This window comes from Musca domestica, unplaced genomic scaffold (genome assembly GCF_030504385.1).
Source record: "Musca domestica strain aabys unplaced genomic scaffold, Musca_domestica.polishedcontigs.V.1.1 37, whole genome shotgun sequence".
NCBI lineage: Eukaryota > Metazoa > Arthropoda > Insecta > Diptera > Muscidae > Musca > Musca domestica.
In genome coordinates this window covers 2,600,155-2,623,630 of record NW_026712321.1, presented here as the reverse complement: position 1 = coordinate 2,623,630, position 23,476 = coordinate 2,600,155, and the positions used below count along the sequence as shown (strand labels likewise).

Here is a 23,476-nt window from a genome sequence, read left to right as displayed (position 1 = left end):
CAAGAAAACATTAGCACAATAACCTTCCAAACTAGCTTCTCAAACAATATTACAACACTCTCCATAAGAGACGAACTAACATTACCCAAACTAGATCAATACAGATTCCAAAATAAAGCAAATATCGAATTTCTTCAAACAGACTCTGACAATTACAAAACAATTTCTTATTCCGCATTTGGTATAATTAGTTCTATAATCATAATATTATCAATAATATTAGTAATAAGAAAGTCTATAAAATTAATCTACTCCATAACCCACAACAATAATGAAGTTCTGGCCACAAATGATCCGAAGCCCCTTTGGCCCTCACTTCATTCTGGAGAGGGAGGAGTTACCTACAGCCACCAATAAACAACATTATTATTAAGTTCATTATTTTCAACCACAACCTCATTTATTAAAAACATCATTATTGTTAACACCATTATTATTAACATCATTATTATTAACATCATTATTATTAATATCATTATTATTAACATCATTATTAGTTACAACATTGTCATAAGCACCAAAGAGCTAACACCAATATTGTTGACATTATTTCGTCAGCAATAATTCTCCACTTCAACATCACAATAACAACACTAGTAATAAAACTATGACGGAAATAACCCAAAAAGAAATGTTTACTTTTACTGTACCCAATACAAATTTTTAGCTTAAGTATTTTTCTTGATAGCTCTAGATTTTATGTTCCTTTGTTCTTTGTTAACTCTAAGAAAAATCAATAATTGTAAAATCGCTTAAATATAAGAATTTTTTTGAATAAAGCATTAGTTGTATTTGGCATCTAAAACAGAATAATTCTTGTTTTCTGATTTCTCGGCGGTACGGAAGTTAACTCGCGTGGAATGATGTGGTATTGTTGTTGCAATTTTGGCAATGTAAATTCTCAAGTGAGAACTGATCAATTTTTCAAAAACAAATGAAGAAGGAATTGCAACAACAGTGAATGTGTGGTGGCGACAACGACAAAATAACCAACCGACAGTGAGATAGACGGTTATTGCAAGAATGTTGTTTTTGCAAATGAGTGTTGCTCGTTAAAGGGCTCAACCTTTGAAACGTGAAGGGGGATAATAACAGCGACCAAATGTGTAATATGTATTTATGTTATGGACAAAGCGATGATGCAAAATTCTTCTCCAACTAAATTGAGGGGATAGAGAAAGAACGAGGGGGAATAAAACAACATCAACAACTCGATGGAAGGAGGTTGTTGAGAAAACTCTGTCCGTAACAAAGAGATAACAAAACGAAATAGAATAGAACAACACCAAATATTTTTGTATGATCAACGCGACGACGGATGATCAGTACAAGAGAAGCTAATTACGAGTATTTTCACAACAATAGAGCTACTTGGCGTAGGGAAATGCAATTGATTAACACAAGAAGTGTTAATACGAGTCGACCAACTGACTTGTTCTTAAACGAAGAGCAAATGTATGATCAACGCGATGTTGGATGATCAGTACAACGAGTAATATTTCATGCAAAGACGAGAGTGGACTGTATTTCATATGTTACACGCGCGTAGAGCAATTGGGATTCGACCAAACCGAAACAATTTAAATATTCACTAAGAAACCGCGGGTAGCTCACTTCAAATGGTAATCTGAATTTACGTACCTGTTTCTTAGTGTTGATTATAGTGATGAAAGAGAATCCAGTGATTTCTTCATGCAATACAGGGAGCAACGACAAGGGGATGGCTTCTATCCGGCTCGATGCGACCAAATGTTTAACTCAGGGGAGTGGGGGAAAGGCTTCGATAGCGGCAATGACAACAAAACTCCCCAGAGTTATTATGTGATGTGAGAATGAGGTATGTGGTGCGGGTGATTCGCGCGTGTGGTTTAAGTAAAAAGAAAGAAAATAACGAGAAATAAAACAAAGATAAATTAGTATTAACTCTTAATATAATTTATGCTTTATTAGGTTTCTTTCTTTTCAAACGACAGAATTACCTCTTTTCAATATGGTGTTGGCGACAGTGGCCGTGTTGGGTTTCGTTTCAAAGACTAAAGACAAGTGAACGCAGAGGTTCTAGGTGATCGCAGAGGATCTCATGTCTGTCTACTAATACAACTACAACTACTTCCAATGAGAGCATGTGTAACAAGGTGAGGTTACCGACAACAACCAATGCCCAGCGACGATCCGCTCACTACGGTCTCCGCCAGGGGAGTTGTAGAGGAGATGCCTGTGCGCCAATCAGCATCCGTGATTGATCGAGCAAGGGAAGTTGAGGGGCAAAGTATCTAACTTATACAGCCCCCATATAACGGTACCTCTCGATATTCGGTATTTTAACGATTTTATGGACATTTTTCACCAGAATTGTTTCAAATTTTGTATTTGAAGCTCATAATGGATACTACAGCCTAAGGCAGAAAACTGTCTGTGCAGGTCCACGTCTTCGTAGAGCCCCCATATAACGGAACCTCCCGATATTCGGTATTCTAATGATTTTATGGACATTTTTCACCAGAATTGTTTCAAATTTGGTATTTGAAGTTCGTAATGGGTACTTCAGTCTACGACAGAAAATTGTCTGTGTAGGTCCACGTCTTCATATAGCCCCATATAACAGTACCCCCGATATTCGGTATTTTGATGATTTTAGCGACATTATTCACTGAAATAATTTCAAATTTTATATTTGAAGTTCAAGATGGATACTACAGCCTATTACAGAAAATTGTCTGTGCAGGTCCAGTCCTTCGTATAGCCTCCTTATAACGTTACCTCCCGATATTCGGTATTATGATGATTTTAGCGAATTTATTCACCGCAATTCTTTCAAATTTGGTATTTGAAGTTCATGCTGGATACTACAGGCTATGACAGAACATTGTCTGTGCTGGTCCACGTCTTCGTATAGCCCCCATATAACGGTACCTACCGATATTCGGTATTTTGATGATTTTAGCGACATTATTCACCGGAATTGTTTCAAATTTGGTATTTAAATTTCAAAACGAATACTACAGCCTAAGACAGAAAATTGTCTATCCAGGTCTACGTCTTCGTAGAGCCCCCATATAACGGTACCTCTCGATATTCGGTATTTTGATGATTTTAGCGACAGTATTCACCAGAATTGTTTCAAATTTTGTATTTGAAGCTCATAATGGATACTACAGCCTAAGGCAGAAAACTGTCTGTGCAGGTCCACGTCTTCGTAGAGCCCCCATATAACGGTACCTCCCGATATTCGGTATTCTAATGATTTTATGGACATTTTTCACCAGAATTGTTTCAAATTTGGTATTTGAAGTTCGTAATGGATACTACAGCCTAAAACAGAAAATGGGCCATGTAGGTCTACGTCTTCGCATAGCCCCCATATAACGGTACCCCCGATATTCGGTATTTTGATTTTATCGACATTATAACCGATTTTTTTTATTTAAGTTTCCCATTTGAATATTGTAATGCGTTATGACAAGTATTTCCTACGCAGGTTCATGTCGTCGGTATTTTTAAGATTTTAACTGAATTTTTTACGGATTTTATTGTTTTTGAGAATTGCCTAATTCGTTCCAAAAGGTGGATGGTATTCAAAGTTCGGCCTGGCCGAACATACATCTTTTTTACTTGAACGAGTTGATGCCATTTCCATTACTGGCGATCGATATAGTTGGAAAATTTTGTAAGGCCAGCCGTGGTAAACCATCCGCAAATATCGTTCCATCAGGAGGATGGAGCCACAGTCCAAAGTGCGAGACTCTTTTGCGCGATATCTTTGGTGAAAGAAACAAAAAACTGAGGATAACAGCTCTATCCCGTCACAATTTAGTTCTTTAGTATAATTTGGTACTATTTGTATAATTTTAGTACACATTTCCAAAACCACCTGCATATCTCAATTTCAGATACCAACAGTGATCTTAAAATCAAATTTCAAGATTTCAGTTTCATTCCTTCACCCAATACCCAATTTAGTACTTTTCGTACAATTATAGTACACATTTCCCAAAACCAACTCCATATCTTAAACACCGACACCAGCAGTGATATCTACATGAAATTTCAGAATTCCAGCTCTATCCTTTCACTCAATACCAAATTTAGTACCATTTAGTACTTTTCGTACAATAATAGTACACATTGTCGAAAACCACCCCCATATCTAAGCCTCAGTTACCAAGGATTTCAAATTTCAGGATTTCAGCTCTATTCTTTCACAATTTAGTACTTAAGTACAAGTTGGTACTATTCGTATAATTTTAGTACACATGTCCAAAACCACCGGCATATCTCAATCTCAAACACCAACAGTGACCTTAAAACAGAAATTGTACCAAATTTAGTACCATTTAGTACTTTTCGTTAACATAAATATCAATTTCGAAAACTTCCTCCATATCCCAATGCTACATTCCGCCAATAATATTTAGTTCAAATTTCAGGATTCCAGCTTCATCCGTTTCTTCAAATTCATATTGTACCGAACTTAGTACCGTTTTGTACTTTTCGTACATACATGAGGACACACACCTCCGAAATTGCCTCCTTACATCGACTCAACCTTGATTCCCATTCGAAATTTCAAGTTTTTAGTTCTAACGTTTCACATAATAGGAAATGGTACCAAATGTAGTACAGATTTTACTACTTTTCGTACACCTTTAGTGCGAATTTCCAAGAATCCTTTTGGTACATCCATCGTATACTCCATCAGTTTAGCTCGTTTTAAATTCTAGCCTTACTTCTTCCTCACTGTTTATTACCTTTTAATACTTTTCGTGCCGTTTTAGTGCGAATTTCCAAAAATCCAGCCATACCTGACCCTTTCGGTCCAAGAGTGACCATCACCCAAAATTTCAAGATTCTAGCTTTAGCCGTTTCGTTAAGTCAATTGTCTGACTTATTGACTAAATGATTCATTAACTCCAAGACGTAACGGCTAAGGCCAGAATCCTCAATTTTGGGTGAGGGCCACTCTAAATTATATAATTTTTTTTAAATATTATTTCTCAAAACCCAAGATTTTGAAAATAGTTTTTAATTACCTGATTTTTTTTTTTTTTTTTTTGGTCTCGAGTGCTTTTTCCCATTTCTGATCTAAAAGCCTTTAATTTGGAATGCCAACGTTTACTAACATCGCTGAAGGCCAACAAAACAGCCCAACATAATACTGCAAGCATGTCCATTCATGCAGCCATACATAATTTATAATGCATTTGAAGCAAACGCAGAAATACAAACGCTTTTCACACAAGGCCGCATTGCAACAAAGTCCAGAGAGAGAGGGAGAGAGAGAGAAATTGTTTTGCAAAAAGGTAGAAATTTCCTCTTAGCAGCTATGTGTGGGTGGATGCGTGTATGAGTGTGTGCGAGTGAGTGTTTGTAAGTTGAAATTAAATTATTTTGTAATAAAAAACGATTCGAAAAGGGTCGCCATGTTTGGAAATAACAAAAAAAAAATCAGGAAAGGACTTGAAATGAAAATTTAATTCTAGTTTTGGTGATGGGATATTTGGAAAAAATATACATTAAAACCGAATTAAAAATCTGATAAAATATCCTTCAAATAATCCATATTTATTTTCGCAAACAAATAACAAAAAATATTTAAGAAAAATAATAAAAAAAAATATTTGAAAAAAAAATTTTAAAAAAAATTTATTAAAAAAAATAAAAAAAAAAATATTTAAACAAAATATTTAAAAAAATCATTTAGTGGGTGCCTGAACTAAAAAACAAGTAAAAAAGCTATAAGTTCGGCCGGGCCGAATTTTGAATACCGTCCTCCATTTGGAACGAATTTGGCATTTTTCAAAAAAAAAAATCCGTGAAATCCGTATTATAGGCAACTTCTGTTTAAAGCCATTATAATGTTCAAGTGCGAAACTTTAAAAAAATCGGTGAATAATGTCGCTAAAATCATCAAAATAAAAATAATTAAAAAATATATATTTTAAGAAAAATATTAAAAAAAAAATATTTGGAAAAAAACTTTTTAAAAAAATATGTATTTAAAAAATATATTTAAAAAAATATTTTAAAAAATCATTTAGTGGGTGCCTGAAAAAAATCCACTTCAGAAAAACTAAAGAAAACAAGTAAAAAAGCTATAAGTTCGGACGGGCCGAATTTTGAATACCCTCCATATCAAAAAAAAAAAAAAAAACGTTAAAACCCTGGTTAAATATTTAAAATACCGAATGTAGCCGTTATATAAGGCAACTTCTGTTAAAAGCCATTACAATATTCAAATGCGAAACTTTAAAAAAATCGGAGAATAATCTAGCTAAAATCATCAAAATACCGAATATCGGGAGGTGCCGTTATAGGGGGGCTATACGAAGACGTGGACCTATATCGCTCATTTTCTGTCCTAGGATGTAGTATCCATTACGAACTTCAAATACCAAAATTGATACAATTCCGGTAAATAATGTCGCTAAAATCATAAAAATACCGAATATCCGGGGGTGCCGTTATATGGGGGCTATACGAAGACGTTGATCTTCATGGCCCATTTTCTGTTTTATACTGTAGTATTTGTTACGAACTTCAAATACAAAATTGGAAATAGTTCCGGTAAATAATGTCGCTAAAATCATCAAAACTTCGAATATCGGGAGGTACCGTTATATGGGGGCTATACGAAGACGTGGACCTGAACAGACAATTTTCTGTCATAGGCTGTAGTATCCACTACAAACTTCAAGTACCAAAAGTGAGATAATTCCGGTGAAAAGTATAGCTAAAATCATCAAAATACCGAATATCGGGAGGTATCGTTATATAAGGGCTATACGAAGACTTGGACCTGCACAGAAAATATTCTGTCGTAGGCTGTGGTATCTATTTCGAACTTCAAATACCAAATTTGAAATAGTTCCGGTAAATAATGTCTCTAAAATCATCAAAATACCCAATATTGGGAAGTACCGTTATATGGGGGCAATACGAAGACGTGGACCTATATGGCTCATTTTCTGTCCTAGGATGTAGTATCCATTACGAACTTCAAATACCAAAATTTAGACTATTCCTGTAAATAATGTCGCTAAAATCATCAAAATACCGCATATCGGGAGGTACCGTTATATGGGGGCTATGCGAAGACGTGGACCTGCATGACCCATTTTCAATACCAAATTTCCTGCAGACATACATATACATTTGAGTAAAATTTTATCAATCTACTTCATTTCGTTCGGAAGCTAGAGTGATTTCCACAGGCGGATAGACGGACATCGCTAAATTGACTTAGAATTTTATGCTGATCAAGAATATATATACTTTGTGGGGCCCTAAATGTATATTTCGAGGAGTTACAAACGGAATGACAAACTTAATATACCCTCCATACTACAATGGAGAGTATAACAATTAAAAAAGTATCGCCACGTTTAGAAATACGAAAAAAATCAGGAAAGAACTTCAAGTGAAAATTAAATATTAAAAACGTATTAAAAACCTCATCAAATTTCCTCCAAAAAAATACATATTTATTTTCCCAAAACAATATAAAAAAATATTTAAAGAAATATCTAAAAAAATATTTAAAAAAAAAATATTAAAAAAAAAATATTTAAAAAAATAATTTTGTGGGTGCCTGAAAAAAATCCACTTCAGAAAAACTAAAGAAAACAAGTAAAAAACATTAAGTTCGACCGGGCCAAACTTTTAATACCCTCCACCTTAGGGTAAAGGAAACATTAGAAGAAATGTGGCAAAAACCATTAAAATGCCGAATATCGGGAGGTACCGTTATGTGTGGGCTCTAGCAAATCGTGGACCTACACATGCAAGGTTCCGCCAACGGAGCTAGAACCCATTATGACCTACAAATACCAATTTTCAGACAAATACGTGAAAAAAGGGGCAAAAATCATCAAATTACCGAATATCGGGAGGTACCGTTATATGGGGGCTATACCAAAACGTGGACCTATAATTACAATGACTCGCCACACGAACTGGGACCCATTATGATCTACAACTACCAAATTTTCAGTGAAATTCGTGAAAAAATCAGTCAAAAATCATCAAATTACCGAATATCGGGAGGTACCGTTATATGGGGGCTATACCAAAACTTGGACCTATAATTACAATGACTCGCCACACGAACTAGGACCCATTATGACTCACAAACACCAATTTTTACACAAATCAGTGGAAAAAATTTTGCAAAAACCATCAAAAATATCGGGAGGTACCGTTATATGGGGGGTATACCAAATTATGGACCCATACATGCAATGTTTCGCCACCGGAGCTGGAACTCATTATGACCAACAAATACCAATTTTTAGACAAATCCCTTAAAAACTGTGGCAAAAATAATCAAAATATCGAATATCGGGAGGTACCATTATATGAAGGCTATACCAAAACGTGGACCTATATATGCTATGTTTTGCCACACATACAGGGACCCGCTATGACCTACAAATACCAATTTTCAGACAAATCCGTTAAATAATGTGGCATAAATCATCAAAATACCGAATATCGGGAGGTACCGTTATATGGGGACTATACCAGAACGTGGACCGATATATCTTATTTTCAATACCAACCATCCTAGACACAATACCAATTGCTCTGCAAAATTTTGGCGCTCTACGTCAAATAATGTGGGCTGTATCGTGATTTCAACAGACAGACAGACAGACGGACAGACAGACAGACAGACAGACAGACAGACGGACATCGTTAAATCGACTTAGAATTTTATGCTGATTATAAATATATATACTTTATGGGGTCTACGACGAATATTTAAGGATGTTACAAACGGAATGACAATGTTAATATACCCTCCTTTCCAAGTTGGAGGGTATAAAAATTAAAAAATCTTATTTAATAAAATATTTCCCCCTAAGAAAATCCATGTTTATTGGGCAGTAAAAACAAAAATATGTTCCTCCCCTTTATCATTCCAAAACGCAACCACCCTTGCTTGGAAAAAATTCTCAAAAGAAAAAATTTTAAAGACCAAAAAATAAAAACAAGTTTTTGAATAAAATATTTTCTCCTTAAACAAATACGCATTTGTTGTCCAGTAAAAAAATATGTTTTTTTTTCCTTCCCTTTCATCATTCCAAAACCCCCCACCCTTTCTGCTCGCCAAACACTGCATCAACAACAAGCAGCGAAAAAAAAACAGAGACAGGCAAGGCACACTCGATGCTTTTACAGATGCATTTAAGTTTTTTTTTTTTTTTTTTGTAACAAAAAAAAAAAATAAATAATGAATAAATAAAAGACACCAACAACGACAAAAACACCTTGTTTAATATTTTATACCATTAAGTGCATGCATTTTAGAGAAAATGTTTTATTTAAAAAAAAGATGCCATGAAAAAAATTACAGCAAGAGAGTGAAGGTGGACGGAGAAAAAAGTGAGCTTAGTTTTTCTTTCTTTATCATACGGTACCTTGTTTCACAACAACAATAACAAAAATTTATTAAAGAAAAATTAGAAATTGCAAAAACAAATATTAAGTTAAATAATTTTAAATTGTGAAGGATTCAAATCCACGTTTGCGGCTCCTTTAAAAGCCAGGAGGCATGGGTATTTCAGGGGCCGGCAATCCAGGTGGCATTTGACGGCGGACCTAGGGATGAAAAAAAAAAAATATAAAAAAAATGATTGAAAAAGTTATAAGATACTTCAATCCAATAATCCCGAGATTTGTAGGGATTTTTTTTTTTTTGGGAGGCAAGAGATGCATTTTTGAAGGAGATTTTTAAAGCTCCTCCAGGTCTTAAAACATGGATTTAACAAAGATTTTTTTGAGGGACTAAAAGACCATAAAAGCCGATCCTTAAAGAATTTTATAAAGGACAAAGAACCCCTAAAAATTGAATTTTGAATTTTTTTTTCGATGGACAAAGTAACCCCAATAAGAGGATTATTTAAGGGACTCCTAACACGTGAATTTTATTTGAAAATTTGCCGGAGGACAAAGGGCTCCCCAAAAAATAGGTATATTTTAAAAATATATTGTCAATGATACCGAAACATCGATTTTTCGAAGTATTTTCTGAAGGACAAAGGAACCCTAAACCATGGATTTTTTTAAAGAATTATTCTGAAGGATAAAAAGGCCGTAAAAATTGGATTTTTTATGGAATTTTTCCGAAGGATAAATGCCACCGAAAAAGTCGATTTTTAAAAGAATTTTTTAAGAAATTTCTTGGAAGGACAGGTGAACTTTTAAAAGGTGGATTTTTTAAGGACTTTTTCTGAAGGGCAAGGGGGTTGTAAAATGTGGATTTTTCTATGAATTTTTCTGAAGGACAAATGGAACAGAAAACGTGGATATTTTTAATTTTTTTTTTCAAAAGACAATGGCACCCTATAACGTGGATTCTCTAGAGACTTTTCCTGAAGGACAAAGGGACCCTAAAACTTGAATTTTTTAAGGTTTTTTCTGAGCAGAGGGATCCAAAAATTAGAATTTTTTCGGAAGGATAAAGGAAGAGTAAAACGTATGGGGTTTCAAATAATTTTTCAAAATTGTTGAAAGAAAAATTATGGAGGACAGAGGGACCCATAAGGGATTTTTCTGAAGGACACCTAAAACATGGATTTTTAAGGATTTTTTTCCGAATGACTGGCGTACAATTTCAAAGAAGGACAAAACAATTTTTCTGAATGACTGACGTATACTTTTAAGGATATTTTCCGTATTTTTTAAAGATTTTTTCTGAAGGACAAATGGACCCTATATTGTGAATTTCTTAAAGAACTTTCCCCAAGAACAAAACGTGGATTTTTTAAATATTTTTTTCTAAAGGACAAGGGACCTTAAAAAGTGGATTTTTTAAATATTTTTTCTAAAGGACAAGGGACCTTAAATCGTGGATATTTTAAAATATTTTTTTTCTAAAGGACAAGGCACCAAAAAACGTGGATTTTTAAAATATCTTTTTCTAAAGGACAAGGACCTAAAAACGTGGATTTTTTTAGACGGACTGACGAGTATTTTTCAATGAATTTTTATACGTACTGACGAGTATTTTTCGAAGAGATTTTTTGAAGGACAAAGGGACCCTAAATCGTGAATTTTTAAAGAATTTTTCTAGAAAATATTCAGGCAGACCTAAAACGAGTATTTTTTAAACACTTTTTTCAAAGACTTCGATTTTTTTTGGATTTTTAAATAATTTTTCTAAAAACGTGAATTTTTTAAATATTTTTTTTCTAAAGGACAAGGGACATAAAAACGTGGCTTTTTTAAATATTTTTTTTTTCTAAAGGACAAGGGACATAAAAACGTGGATTTTTTAAAAAAATATTTTCAAAGGATTTGGATTCTTAAGTTTTTTTCGGAAGGACGTACAGACCCTGGAACTTGCATTTTTGAAGGAATTTTTTTAAAGGACCAAGGTTCCTATAAAGTCGATTTTGAAAGGATTTTTTCTGAAGGACAAAAGGACCTAAAAACGTGGATTTTTTTAGACGGACTGACGAGCATTTTTCAATGAATTTTTATACGTACTGACGAGTATTTGCCGAAGAGATTTTTTGAAGGACAAAAGGACCCTAAAACGTGAATTTTTAAAGAATTTTTCTAGAAAATATTCAGGCAGTCCTAAAACGAGTTTTTTTTAAACATTTCGTTCGAAGAATTCGATTTTTTTTTTTTTTTTTGGATTTTTTAAATAATTTTTCCCGAAGACTTTCAGACAGGAAACTTGCATTTTTTTAAAGGATATTCCAGAAAAAAAACTTTCAGACCTAAAACGAGGATTTTTTAAAATATTTTTTTAAGAACTTTTCGCTTTTTTGGATTTCTTAAAGGATTTTACTCGAAGACTTTCAGAGAGTAAAATGACATTTTTAGAGCATATTCCGGGAAGGACTGTCATACCTAAGATGAGGACTTTTTAAAATATTTTTATTCAGGTACTTTTTGACCTCAAAGCGTCGATTTTTGTTAAATATTAAAACAAAATTTTCAGATATTAAAAATGATATTTTTTAGGATTATTTTTAAGGACGATTTTTTTTCAACTTCAAAATCCTGGAGAGAAATCCATTAAAAATCCTCGCTGTGAGTCCTTGAAAAGTTCCTTAACAACATCGTTTTGATGTCTGGTAGTCTCTGAGATTTTTAAAGGATTTTTCTCAAGGATTTTTAAAGGATTATCTCCAGGACTACGAGGCTTAACAATGCGGATTTTATTTTTCTCCAGGACTTGTGGACTTAAAATGTGATTTTTAAGAATTTCTCCCAAGGACTTGCAAACCTAAAATCGTGGATATTTCCAAGGGGTCTAGACGAGGGTTTTTTTTTAAGAATTTATCTCCAAAACTACCGCGCCTAAAACAGCGGATTTTCAAAGACATTTCAAGGACTAAAAGAGAGAGCTGTTTGAATTTTTTTTTTTTTTTTTCAAGAATTTAAAGTTCAGTTTTTTTAAGTTTTTCTAAATGATTTAAAATGTGAACCGAAAGACACAAAGGGATATTTTTTAAGGGATTTTTAAAGACTAAAGGATTTTGAAGGACTTAAGCGTGGGTTTGTTAAACTGTTTTTCAAGAATTTTTAGGGACTGTACGAATTCCAAAGGATTTTTCAGGACATCCAACGTGTTTTTATAAGGGTTTTAAATAATGTTAAAGGACTTTTTAAGGACCTAAGACGTGAATTGTTCTGAAGCATCTTCAAGGACTCAATGCGTGGATTTTTAAGGACTATTAAGGATTTAAGGCATGGTTTTTTTAAAGGATTGTTAAGGATTTAAGGCGTTTGAAGGACCATTAATGGCTTAAGGTGTGGATTTTTTAACGGACTATTAAGGACTTTAGGCCTTTGAAGGACCATTAACGGCTTAAGGCATGGATTTTTTAAAGGGCGATTAAGGACTTAAGGCGTTTGAAGGACCATTGACGGTTTAAGGCGTGGATTTTTTTAAGGACTAATGATGTAGATTTTCATTTTTAAAAGATTTTTTATTTTTAAAAGCATTTTCGATTCTTAAAATGTTGTTATGGATTTCTGATTTTTCAAGAATTTTGAAGGAATATTTTTTTTTTTTTTTTTTTGTTTTGGATTTTCCAAAGGGTCTTTTCCATGTTTATTAGACTTGGAGGCTATAGAGTAGTCAATTTTGGAGGTGCCCTAAAGCCTTACAATTTTGATTTTTAAAGAATTTTTGGAGGTACGCCAGATGTCTTACAGCGGTGATTTTTTTAAGAATTTTTGGAGGTAACCTTTCAACGAGGATTATAAAAAAAATTTAGAGGTTCCCAGAGTCCTTAAAAGTTAGTTTTTTTAAAGAATTTTTGAAGGTACCCTAAAGACATACAACATGGATTTTTTAAAGAATTTTCGGAGGTTCTCTAAAGGTCTTATGATGTGGACCATTACGGGCTTAAGGCTTGAAAGGTTTAAAGGATTATTAAGGACATAAGGCTGGGATTTTTAAATTGAATATTAAGGACTTAAGGCATGAAAGTTTTAAATGATTTTTAGGACTAATGGTGTACATTTTTGAAAGGATTTTCGATTTTTGAAAGGATTTTCGATTTTTAAAACTATTTAAAGATTTTGGATTTTTTACAGATTTTTTAAACAATTTTGAAGTTTTTTTTTTTTTTTTTTTTTTTTTTTGATTTTCCAAAGGGTATTTTTAATGATTATTAAACTTGGAGACTATAGATTACTCACCCGATGATGGCTCTTCATTTTTCCGAAATCAAATAGATTCCCAGCCTGTTCAGAGGACTAGAAAGAGAAAATAGAAATTAAAACTGGTTAAAATATATATGAAAAAATATAAATTAATTCCCACCTTCATAGCTTCACCGCATCCAACACCCATGAGGGCTAGGAATACCAGCAGGGACGCCATTAACAAAATTCTCATTTTTTCCAAATATTATTTTTTTGTTTCGCTGTTGGTAAAACAATGACTGATGCAAAAATAAATCAATTGTCAGTTATATATTGGCAAGTTTTGAGAAGCTAAAAAACGATAGCGTGTTGTTGATTTTATCGGCTGCCCTGCAATTTGATCACTTGCATGTCCGAAAGCGTTTAACACATTACAACATGCAGCGTTTAGCTTCGTTTACATCAGAGGACAGGAAATGAATAATCCCAGATTGGATTAAATGCTCGGCACTCAGACTATAATTAACTTATCCGGCATAGAAATCTCTTGGAAAAGGAGGAGTTTGGCAGCTTCAATTTAATTTCGATCAAAACATAAAAATACTGGTCCAAAGTATGTAATAAGTGAATTCTGCTCCTCTCTCTGGGTCCTAGAGGCTTTGAGTATATTTTGCTCAAATATTTACAAATACAAACTCCCCCTCTTGGCTTTGACCTGCCTCAGTCGTTCCATTGCCATTTGACGATTATCATTAAATTCATGCGAACGCCAGGGACGGAAATTACAAATTTGTCTACCATGGGCTGGCATATAGGCGAATATGGTGTTGTTCGGCCAGGCATTGCCACAGAGCAGGGGACGCATTGCAAAGTAGACCAGGCGGGACTGTTCCAACATGGCCTTGTTGATGTTCGTGTAGAAATGTTTGCGAATGAAATCGGACTGCAAAAGACAAAACGAATTAAGAAAATGTTTAAAGAATTTTTGGAGGTACCCTTGAGGCCTTACATCGGCGATTTTTTACAGAAATTTTGGAGGTTATGTAGACCCCCTACATCGGGGATTTTTAAAGAGGCTATTTAGAGGTCCTCGGGGATTTTTTTAGGCTATTTAGAGAATATATGGAGATACCCTAAGGCCTCCCATCGGTGATTTTTTACAGAATTTTTGGAGGTACCCTAAAGGCCTTACATTAGGGGAATTTTTACAGACGTTTTGGAGGTTATTTAGAGGTCTTACGTCGGAGATTTTTTAAAGAATTTTGGGAGGCTATTTAGAGGCTTTACATTAGGATTTCTTTATAGAATTTTTGGAGGTACCATAAAGGCCTCGCATCGGGGATTTTCTATAGAAGTTTTGGAGGTTATTTAGAGGTCTTACGTCGGAGATTTTTTAAAGAATATTGGGAGATTATTTAGAGGTTTTACATCGGGAATTTTTACAGAATATTTGGAGGTATCCCAAAGGCCTTACATCGGAGATTTTTATTGCATTTTTGGAGGTACTCCAGAGACCTTACATCGGGGATTTTTTACAGATTTTTTTGGAGGCACAGGAAAGGTCTTACAGCGAGGATTTTATTATAGACATTTTAGAGGTACCATAGAAGCGTTGTTACGTGGATTCTTTAAAGAATTTCGGAGGTACCCCAGAGGGCTTAGATCGTGGATTTTCATAGAATTTTTGGGTGTACCCTAGAGGGGCCCTAAAGCTATTTAGAGTTCCTACGTCGGGGATTTTTTAAAGAATTTTTGGAAGCTACTTTGAGATTATTTAGAGGTACCCTAAAGGCCTTACATCGGGGATTTTTTAAAGAAGTTTTGGAGATACCCTAAAAGACTTACATCGGGGAATTTTTACAGGTACTGTAGAGGCCTTACATCGGGGGTTTTTTATAGAATTTTTGGAGGCTATTTAGAGGTCTTATGTCGGGGAGTTTTAAAATAATTTTTGGAGGCTATTTATATTGGGGATTTTTTATAGAATTTTTGGTGGCTATTTTGGGGCCTTGTTACGTGGATCTTTTAAACATTTTTGGAGGGCCTTGCGACCTGAATTTTTTTTAAGATTTTTGAAGGTACCCTAAAGGCCTTGCAACGAGGATTTTTTAAAGAATTTTCGAAGAATCCTTGAAGGCCTTACAGCGGAATATATTAATGAAATTCTGGAGGCACCGAAAAGGTCTTACAACTTGGAGTTTTAAAGAATTTTCGGTGGCCCCGTGAAGGTCTTACAGCGGAATTTTTTAAAGAATTTTTGGTGGTACCCTTCAGTCCTTATATCGGGGATTTTTTACAGAATTTTTGGAGGCTATTTAGAGGCCTTACACCGGAGATTTTTTATAGGATTTTTAGAGGTACCCAAGTGACCTTACCTCGAGGATTTTTTACAGAATTTTTGGAGGTCTTTCAACATTATTATTTGAATTCTTACTATTTGAAGAATATTTGGAGGTAACTTGAAGAATTTTTTGAGGTACCCTAGGGGCTTTATAACATTTTTTAAAGAATGTTTGGAGGTACCTTAAGGCCGCTCAACGTGGATTTTTGTTAAGAATATTTGGGGTGCCATTATGACCTTTCAACGTGGATTCTTAAATAATTTTTGGAGGTAGCCTTAAAGCTATTCAAAGTGGATTTTTTTTAATTTTTGGGGATACCCTAGAGGCCTTATAGCGGGAATTTTTAAACAGTTTTTGGAAATCCTATAAAAGCCTTACAGCGGGTATTTTTTAAGAATTTTTTGAGATACCCCAGAGGCCTTTCAATATGGATTTTTTTAAGAATTTGTGGAGATACCCTAGAGATCTTACAGCGGGAATTTTTTATGTTTTTTTTTTTTAGAGCTAGCCTATAGGCTTTACTGCGTGGATTTTTGAAGAATTTTTGCAGGTACCCTTAAAGCCTTTCAACGAGGATTTATTATGAATTTTTTAAGGTACCCAATAGGCTATACAAGGCCATTGTTCCAAAAAAAAAATTGGAGGTACCTCAGAGGCCATGGATTTTTTTGAAGAATTTTTGAAGGCAATTTAAAGTCCTTTTCACAAGGATTTTTAAATAATTTTTAGAGCCCCCCTTAAAGGCCTCTCAATTGAGAATTTTTTAAGTCCCTTACCTTTTTCCTCAAATAATCCCGACACGAGTAGTCCACCAAAGAACTAATGCCCAAATCACTTGTGGGTGGCACTGGCACCGTCATCTCCGTATCTATCAAGGCTCGAAAAATACCCTGATCCTGATCACAAAGTTTCGTTAAATACATCCTCGCATAACGTTTGCCATAACGCAAACGGATCCATTCCCGAAGATAGGGCAAACAATGGGCTTCTGGCAGGGATGCTAAAACAAACCTAGGATCCTTTTTCATGCGATCCAAGGCATCCTTTAGCATGCGATCCATGAGCCCTTCATCGTGGGGATCGTAAATTTTCGATTCTTGGGAATTATTCAATTTTTCCAAGTTCTCCTGCTCTTCGAGGCCTTGGTGAAAAGATTTCCAATAACATTTGTCAATGGCCTCTTGGAGTGCCTTCTCGGGGAGATTTGCTTCAAAATATTGTTGTTTTTGCAGCCTATTCAGCAGAGCAATGTCACTGTCTATGGCCTCAAGGAAGGATGATTGGAACTCCATTATCGCAGGGTTGGTAGTTTTAAATTCGAAAATTTTGCGATAATCAAAGTGTGGGCTGTTGTGGTTAGAATTGGGAGCCCAGAAATACTGGGGAGCTGGCAGCGAGGTTCCAGAATTTTGGGAGTGCAAACTTTTAAGGGACTCCAAGGACATATATTTTTCTTTGAAACCCCTTAAACTGGCAGATGATTCCGTCCTTCGACAACAGCTACAATGCTGGCGGCAACCATCTCCTTGACCCACAAGGCAACCACAGTTTTCATTTGGTTTATGATTATCGACCTCTTCTCCTTTGTCACCAGGAATGTCCTTGTTATCCTGACAGGACATTAACATGTCCATTTTCGGCAGGTACTTATTGTGGCAAGCCAAAACTTTGCTGTCATGCCTAACCAGTTGGCCAATTAAACAGCCACAGGATTGACTGGATCTTTGGCCATGGCTGGCTTCATGTCGCCTGCAGGGGATGAGGGTGGCAAAATTGCCACTGCTTTCCCTTTTGCAGGGTGACAGGAAATTGTAAAGGCTCTGCGATTTATTCAGGCCATTGGTAAGGATCTCAAGGATATAATGTTTACGATGTCTCTCCAATTTTGTTTGGAATTCACGGCGATATTTTTCGATGTCTCGCCGGAGACGTTGCATTGTACGGCGGTGGCGTATCTGGAAATTTTGAAAAAAAAAACATCGGATTTTAATAAGTTTTTTTTGCAAGGACTTTTAGGCCTCAAAACTGGGACTTACAAATTTCTCCTCATCCTCCCTCCATGCCTCCGTCGCTGTATTAAAAATAATACCCATTTCATTTTCAAATGACTCCTTGATGTTCTCCAAACTCTGGTGATTTTCTGAAAGTTGTTGGACCTTCGAATTGTCGATCATGAATTTATCAAAATTTTCCTTTAACTCAGAAATCTCCTCATCGCATTTCTCTTTTACCGGATAGTCCTGGAACCAGGGAGGGTTGTGGTCTTGAGCATTGGTTTTCTTTTCAAAACTTTCCAAATGGGCTTTAGCTTTCGGTGGCGAAATGGTGTATTGGGATTTCCTTTGCCTTAAAGTTTTCAGGCTCTCAAAATACGGAGCAAATTTTCCTTTCCGATTTCCATGCCCATCTTGGGGTTTCTTTCTAATTTCCTTTAGGGAATTGCTTGCCGTTTTCATTTCCATTCTGGGATTTCTGGGTAAAATTCTATCCAATTCTCTTAGGGTTTGTGGCAAATCCAATTGGGCAATGGCCGAGTAGATAAGCTGCTCATTGAGAGAGTATATTATAGGAGACTTTTGAGACGGGGTGTCCTGCTCATAAAGCCACTCCTTAAGAAACCATAGAAAAGCAATGGCATTGCCCCGACTGGAGAGCAATAATTTCCAAATTTGCGATGCTGTTGGCAGTGGCTGCAGACCCAAAGTCATTAAACATCCAAATGTTCGATGCGTTGTCTTTTGTCCCAAATCATCACGCATGGCGGTTTGAAGAGATTCGGCTGCCTTCGTTTGAAAAACAGACATGCCTCGAAACCACTGCGGCACATTTAGGGATTTGAGGTAATTTTTAATTAGATTTCTATTTTTCTCCACCAAAGTTTGGGGCATATTTTCGCGGGAGGGGATTTTGACAAAAAAAAAACGAGAATTTTGAAAATTTAAATATTTTCTTTTTTGATAGAGACAAAAATTAAAAAAAAAAAAAAAAAAAATTTCTACACAATTCAGTTAATATTTTTAGAGGGTTGCCAATGGTATTTTTGCAGAAAATACATCCCCTGGAACAAAGTATTCATTTTTTCTGGAGGGGAATTTTGATAAAAAAAAATTAAAAAATTTTGAAAATTAAAATATTTTTTCTTTTGATAGAAACAAAAATTCAAAAATATGAAATTTTCAACACAATTTGCTATTTTTATGGGGTTGCCCGGTTATCGTTTTGAATTTCTGGAATTTTTGAAATTCTGGAACAGATCATATTTAAAAAAAAAATTTTAAACTAACTTTTTAAGTCCTTGAAAGAAATATATTGAAAAACACATTCTTCAACAAGAGTTCCGAAAATAAACAAAACGGGGACTCTATAACCTCAGCACGTACATTTTTAAAGGATTTTTCTCAAAGATTCCTGGGCTGCAAAACGCAAATTTTTAGAGAATTATCTTAAAGACTAACAGATCCCAAACCGTAGATATTAAACCAATTATTTCTAAGAACACCGCGGTCTGAAAACATGGATTTTATTAAAAATTCTTTGAAAGGACAACCAGTTCTTAATTCATAGATTTAGAGATGAAGGATTTTATCAAGGACTCCCAGCCCTCAAAAGTTATGCTTCCAAACGATTTTTTAGGGTTTTTTTTCTAAGACTTCCTTTTAGGACTCTCAGGCATTAAAAATTTATATTTTGTAAAGGATTTCTTTTAAGCCCTTATGGGAGGATTTTTCTCAAGGACTCTCAGACCTTCTAACGAAAAGTTTTAAAAACTCTTTCTCAAGGACTTTTAGCTCTCAAAACGGATACTTTTTAAAGATTGCTTCGTAAGGATTTTCTAGCCCTAAAATATTGATTATTGATTAAAGTTTCTTCCAAAGGACAACCAGTTCTTAAAACATGGTTTTTTTAAGAACTTTATCAAGGACTCTCAGGACTCAAAAGTTAGGCTTTCAGATGTCTTTTTCAGGGTTTTACTTCCAAGCATTTTTTTCTAGCACACTCAGGCATTTTGTAAAAAATATTTTTCAAGCTGATTTTTTTAAAAGAATTTTTCTCAAGGACTCTCAGACCTCCTAAGAAAAGTTTTAAAACTCTTCCTCAAGGACTTTTAGCTCTCAAAACGGATACATTGTTAATAATTTTTTCGTAAGGATTTTCTAACCCTAAAATGTTGACTTTTGATTAAAGTTTTTTTTTCCGAAGGACTACCAGTTCTAAAAACTTGGATTTTTTGAAGGATTTTATCAAAAGCTCTCAGAAAGGAGGCTTTACAATTATTTTTAAGAGATTTTTCCAAGTCTCAGGCCCCAAAATTTAGGGTTTCAACTGATTTTTTTCAGGAATTTTCCAAGCGTTTTTTTATTTTTCCGTGACCTTCATTTTTCAAGACCCTTAGGAGAATTTTTTAAAGGATTTTCCTCAAGGACTTTTCATAAGGACTTTTAGCTCTGAAAACGAATACTTTTTTCAGGAATTTTTCGTAAGGATTTTCTAGCCCTAAAATATTGATTTTTTGATTAAAATTTCTTCCAAAGGACAACCAGTTCTAAATACTTGGATTATTGAAGGATTTTATCAAAGGCTCTCAGGTTCCAGAAAGGAGGCTTTACAATTATTTTTTAAAGATTCTTCCAAATCTTTGTTCTAGGACACTCAAGCATATGAAATCTGATTCTGGATTTCTTTCAAGCCCCAATAGGAGGATTTTTTTAAGGATTTTTTTCCAGGACTCCCAGAGTTCATAACGCGAATTTTTTAAAAGATATTTCTTAAGGACTTTTAGCTCCCAAAACGTATACATTTTTAAGAATTTTTTCGTAAGGATTAGCCCTAAATGCTGATTTTTTTGATTAAAGTTCTTTCTTCGAAAGGACTAACAGTTCTTAAAATTTGTGTTTTTGAAGGATTTTATCAAAGGTCTCAGGCCCAAAAAAGGAGGCTTTCAAATTATTTTTTTAAGGATTTTTCCAAGCGAATTTTTTTGGGACTTAAAAAAATTCAAGCCCCATAGAATGATTTTTAAAGGATTTTTCTCAAGGACTCTACGACCTGCTAACGAAAAGTTTTAAAAACTCTTTCTCAAGGACTTTTAGCTCTCACAACGTATACTTTTTCAGACATTTTTCCTAAGGATTCCCTTTTTTTGACATAAATATTAATTTTTAATTAAAGATTTTCCCCAAGGACTAACAGTACTTAAAATTTGGATTTTTGAAGGATTTTATCAAGGACTCTCAGGTCCCAATAGCTAGGTTTTAAAATGATTTTTTTTTCAGGGATACATAAGTCTCGAAAGTGTTTATTTAAAGAGTATATTCTAGGAATGATGATCGAAAGGATTTTTTCAAGCCCCATACGAGGATTTTTTAAAGGATTTTTCACAAGGAGTCTCAGAGCTCCTAACGAAAATTATTAAAAACTCTTTCTTAAGGACTTATAGCTCTCGAAACGGATACATTTTTAAAGAAATTTTTCATGTGGAATTTCTAGCCCTAAAATGTTGATTTTTGATTAAAGTTTTTTTTTAAGTGCCCTCTGGCCCCAATAGCTAGATTTTTAAATGATTTTTTCAGGAATACTTGAGTCTCAAAAGTTTTTCTTTTAAAGAGTTTTTTCTAAGACTCATATTCTAAAAGATTTTTTCAAGCCCCTATAGGAGGATTCTTTGAAGGATTTTTCTCAAGGACTCTAAAATCTTATAACGCGGATTTTTTAAAGATAGCGGATAGGTGTCCCACGGTGACACTTAGACTTAAAAATGTTGATTTTTTAAACTAATTTTCTGAGGAAATCGCTGGCTTTATAAAGGTTTTTATATTTTGAATAAATATAAGACCTATGGACGTGGATAAAAAAATTGATTTTGTAAAGGATTTTTTTTAAAGCCTTAAAGATTTTTCTCAAGGACTTTCGGAGCTCATAAGATCTTTCTCAAGGACTTTTAGGTCTAAAAATGGATACTTTTTTAAGGATTGTGTCATAAGGATTTTCTAGCCCTTAAATGTTTTCTTAGAAGGACTCTTAGGTTCCAAAAGTATGATTTTTAAAAGACTTACTCAAAAACTCTTAAGAATCTGACCCAAAGACTTTTAATCCTCAAAATGGTCATGATTTAAAGGCGTTTCTTCCCTAGGACTTTTAACCCTCAAAGGATTTTTCAATGACTTTCATGGCTAAACGTTAAGATTTGCGGAGGATAAAAAGGCCTCAAAACGTGGATTTTTTAAGATTTTTCAAAATGATACTTCGCTCTCAAAATGTGGAGTTTGAAAAGTATTTTTTCTGAATGATCCTCTGGCCTCAAACATTGGATTTTGGGGATTTTCTTTTCCCGATGACTTCCAGATCTCAAACTGCTAATTTTTAGTGGTTTTCCCAAGGACCATTACTATGTGAAGTTCGAAAAGATTTTTTCTGAATGATCTTCTGGCCTCAAAACTTGGATTTTTAAGGATTTTTTTCTCAAAGACTTCCAGATCTCAAACTGCTGGTTTGTAGTGATTTTTCTCAAGGACTTTTAGTCTCCAAAATGTGGATTTTTTTAAAGAACAATTTCTCAGGACTCTTAAGCTTAAAAACGTAGACTTTTAACGTTAAGCTCTTCAAAGGATTAAAAGGCCTCAAAACGTGGAAAAAAGGAACTATTGGCCTAAAATCGTGGATTTTTTGGAAATTTTTCGCAATGACTTCCAGATCTCAAACTGCCGATTTTTAGTGGTTTTCCCAAGGACTATTACTATGTGAAGTTTGGAAAGTATTTTTCTAAAAGATCTTCTGGTCTTAAAACGTGATTTTTAAAGTTTTTTTCGCAATGACTTCCAGATCTCAAAACGCGGATTTTTAGTGGTTTTTCTCAAGGACTATCGGTCCCCAAAATGTGGATTTTTAAGAAAAAATTCTCAAGCACTCCTAAACTTAAAAACTTAGACTTTTTAATGGATTTTTTTTTGTTTTTTTTTTTTTTTTTTTTTTTTTTTTTTTTTTTGAAGGACTATTAAACTTGAATATGCTATTTTTTTAACGGATTTTTCTCAAGGATTCATAGGTCACATAACGTGGATTTTTAGAGGATACTTCTGTGGAACTCGCAGCCATTAAAATGTGGAGTTTATATCTAAATCTAAAGAAAATACCAGTTCTATTCTGTGTCCTTAAAAATATTTTTAAAATCTCCAGGTTTAAGGGTCGTAAAAAAATAAAAAAATATTTTAGAAAATCCAGATCTGTCGGTTTCGCCAACAAATATATAGTCTCAGTCAAATGGAGGCATTTCGCATTTTATGAGCTTTATGGTTATTAAAAATTTTGACCCTTTGTGGAGAGGGGGTACCAGAAGGAGTGATCCGATCCACACCATCTTCATATGAGACCTAGAGTTGGTAGAAATGTTGGAATATGCGAAAGCTAAAAACAGTTGGCCTCTTATTTCACAATTTAAAGGCGTTGAGGTAAAAGAAGGAGTGATCCGACCTCATCTGTCTACCAGACCTAGAATTGTTAGAAATATTGGGTTATGCAAAATTGAA

The 23,476-nt window shown here is 34.4% G+C and overlaps 1 protein-coding gene across 1 annotated transcript; it reads right to left on the bottom strand.

Annotated features, from left to right (window-relative positions):
- Positions 1-9,380: 9,380 nt before the first annotated feature.
- Positions 9,381-18,849, bottom strand: LOC101897259 (uncharacterized). The gene is made up of 5 exons (XM_059126108.1): positions 17,990-18,849; positions 16,730-17,908; positions 13,790-14,554; positions 13,666-13,722; positions 9,381-9,600 (listed from the first exon to the last, which is right to left on the bottom strand). Exons 1-3 carry the CDS (start codon positions 18,839-18,841, stop codon positions 14,294-14,296), a joined length of 2,292 nt encoding a protein of 763 aa, XP_058982091.1. The 5' UTR covers positions 18,842-18,849; the 3' UTR covers positions 9,381-9,600; positions 13,666-13,722; positions 13,790-14,293.
- Between the last annotated feature and the right edge of the window lie 4,627 nt (positions 18,850-23,476).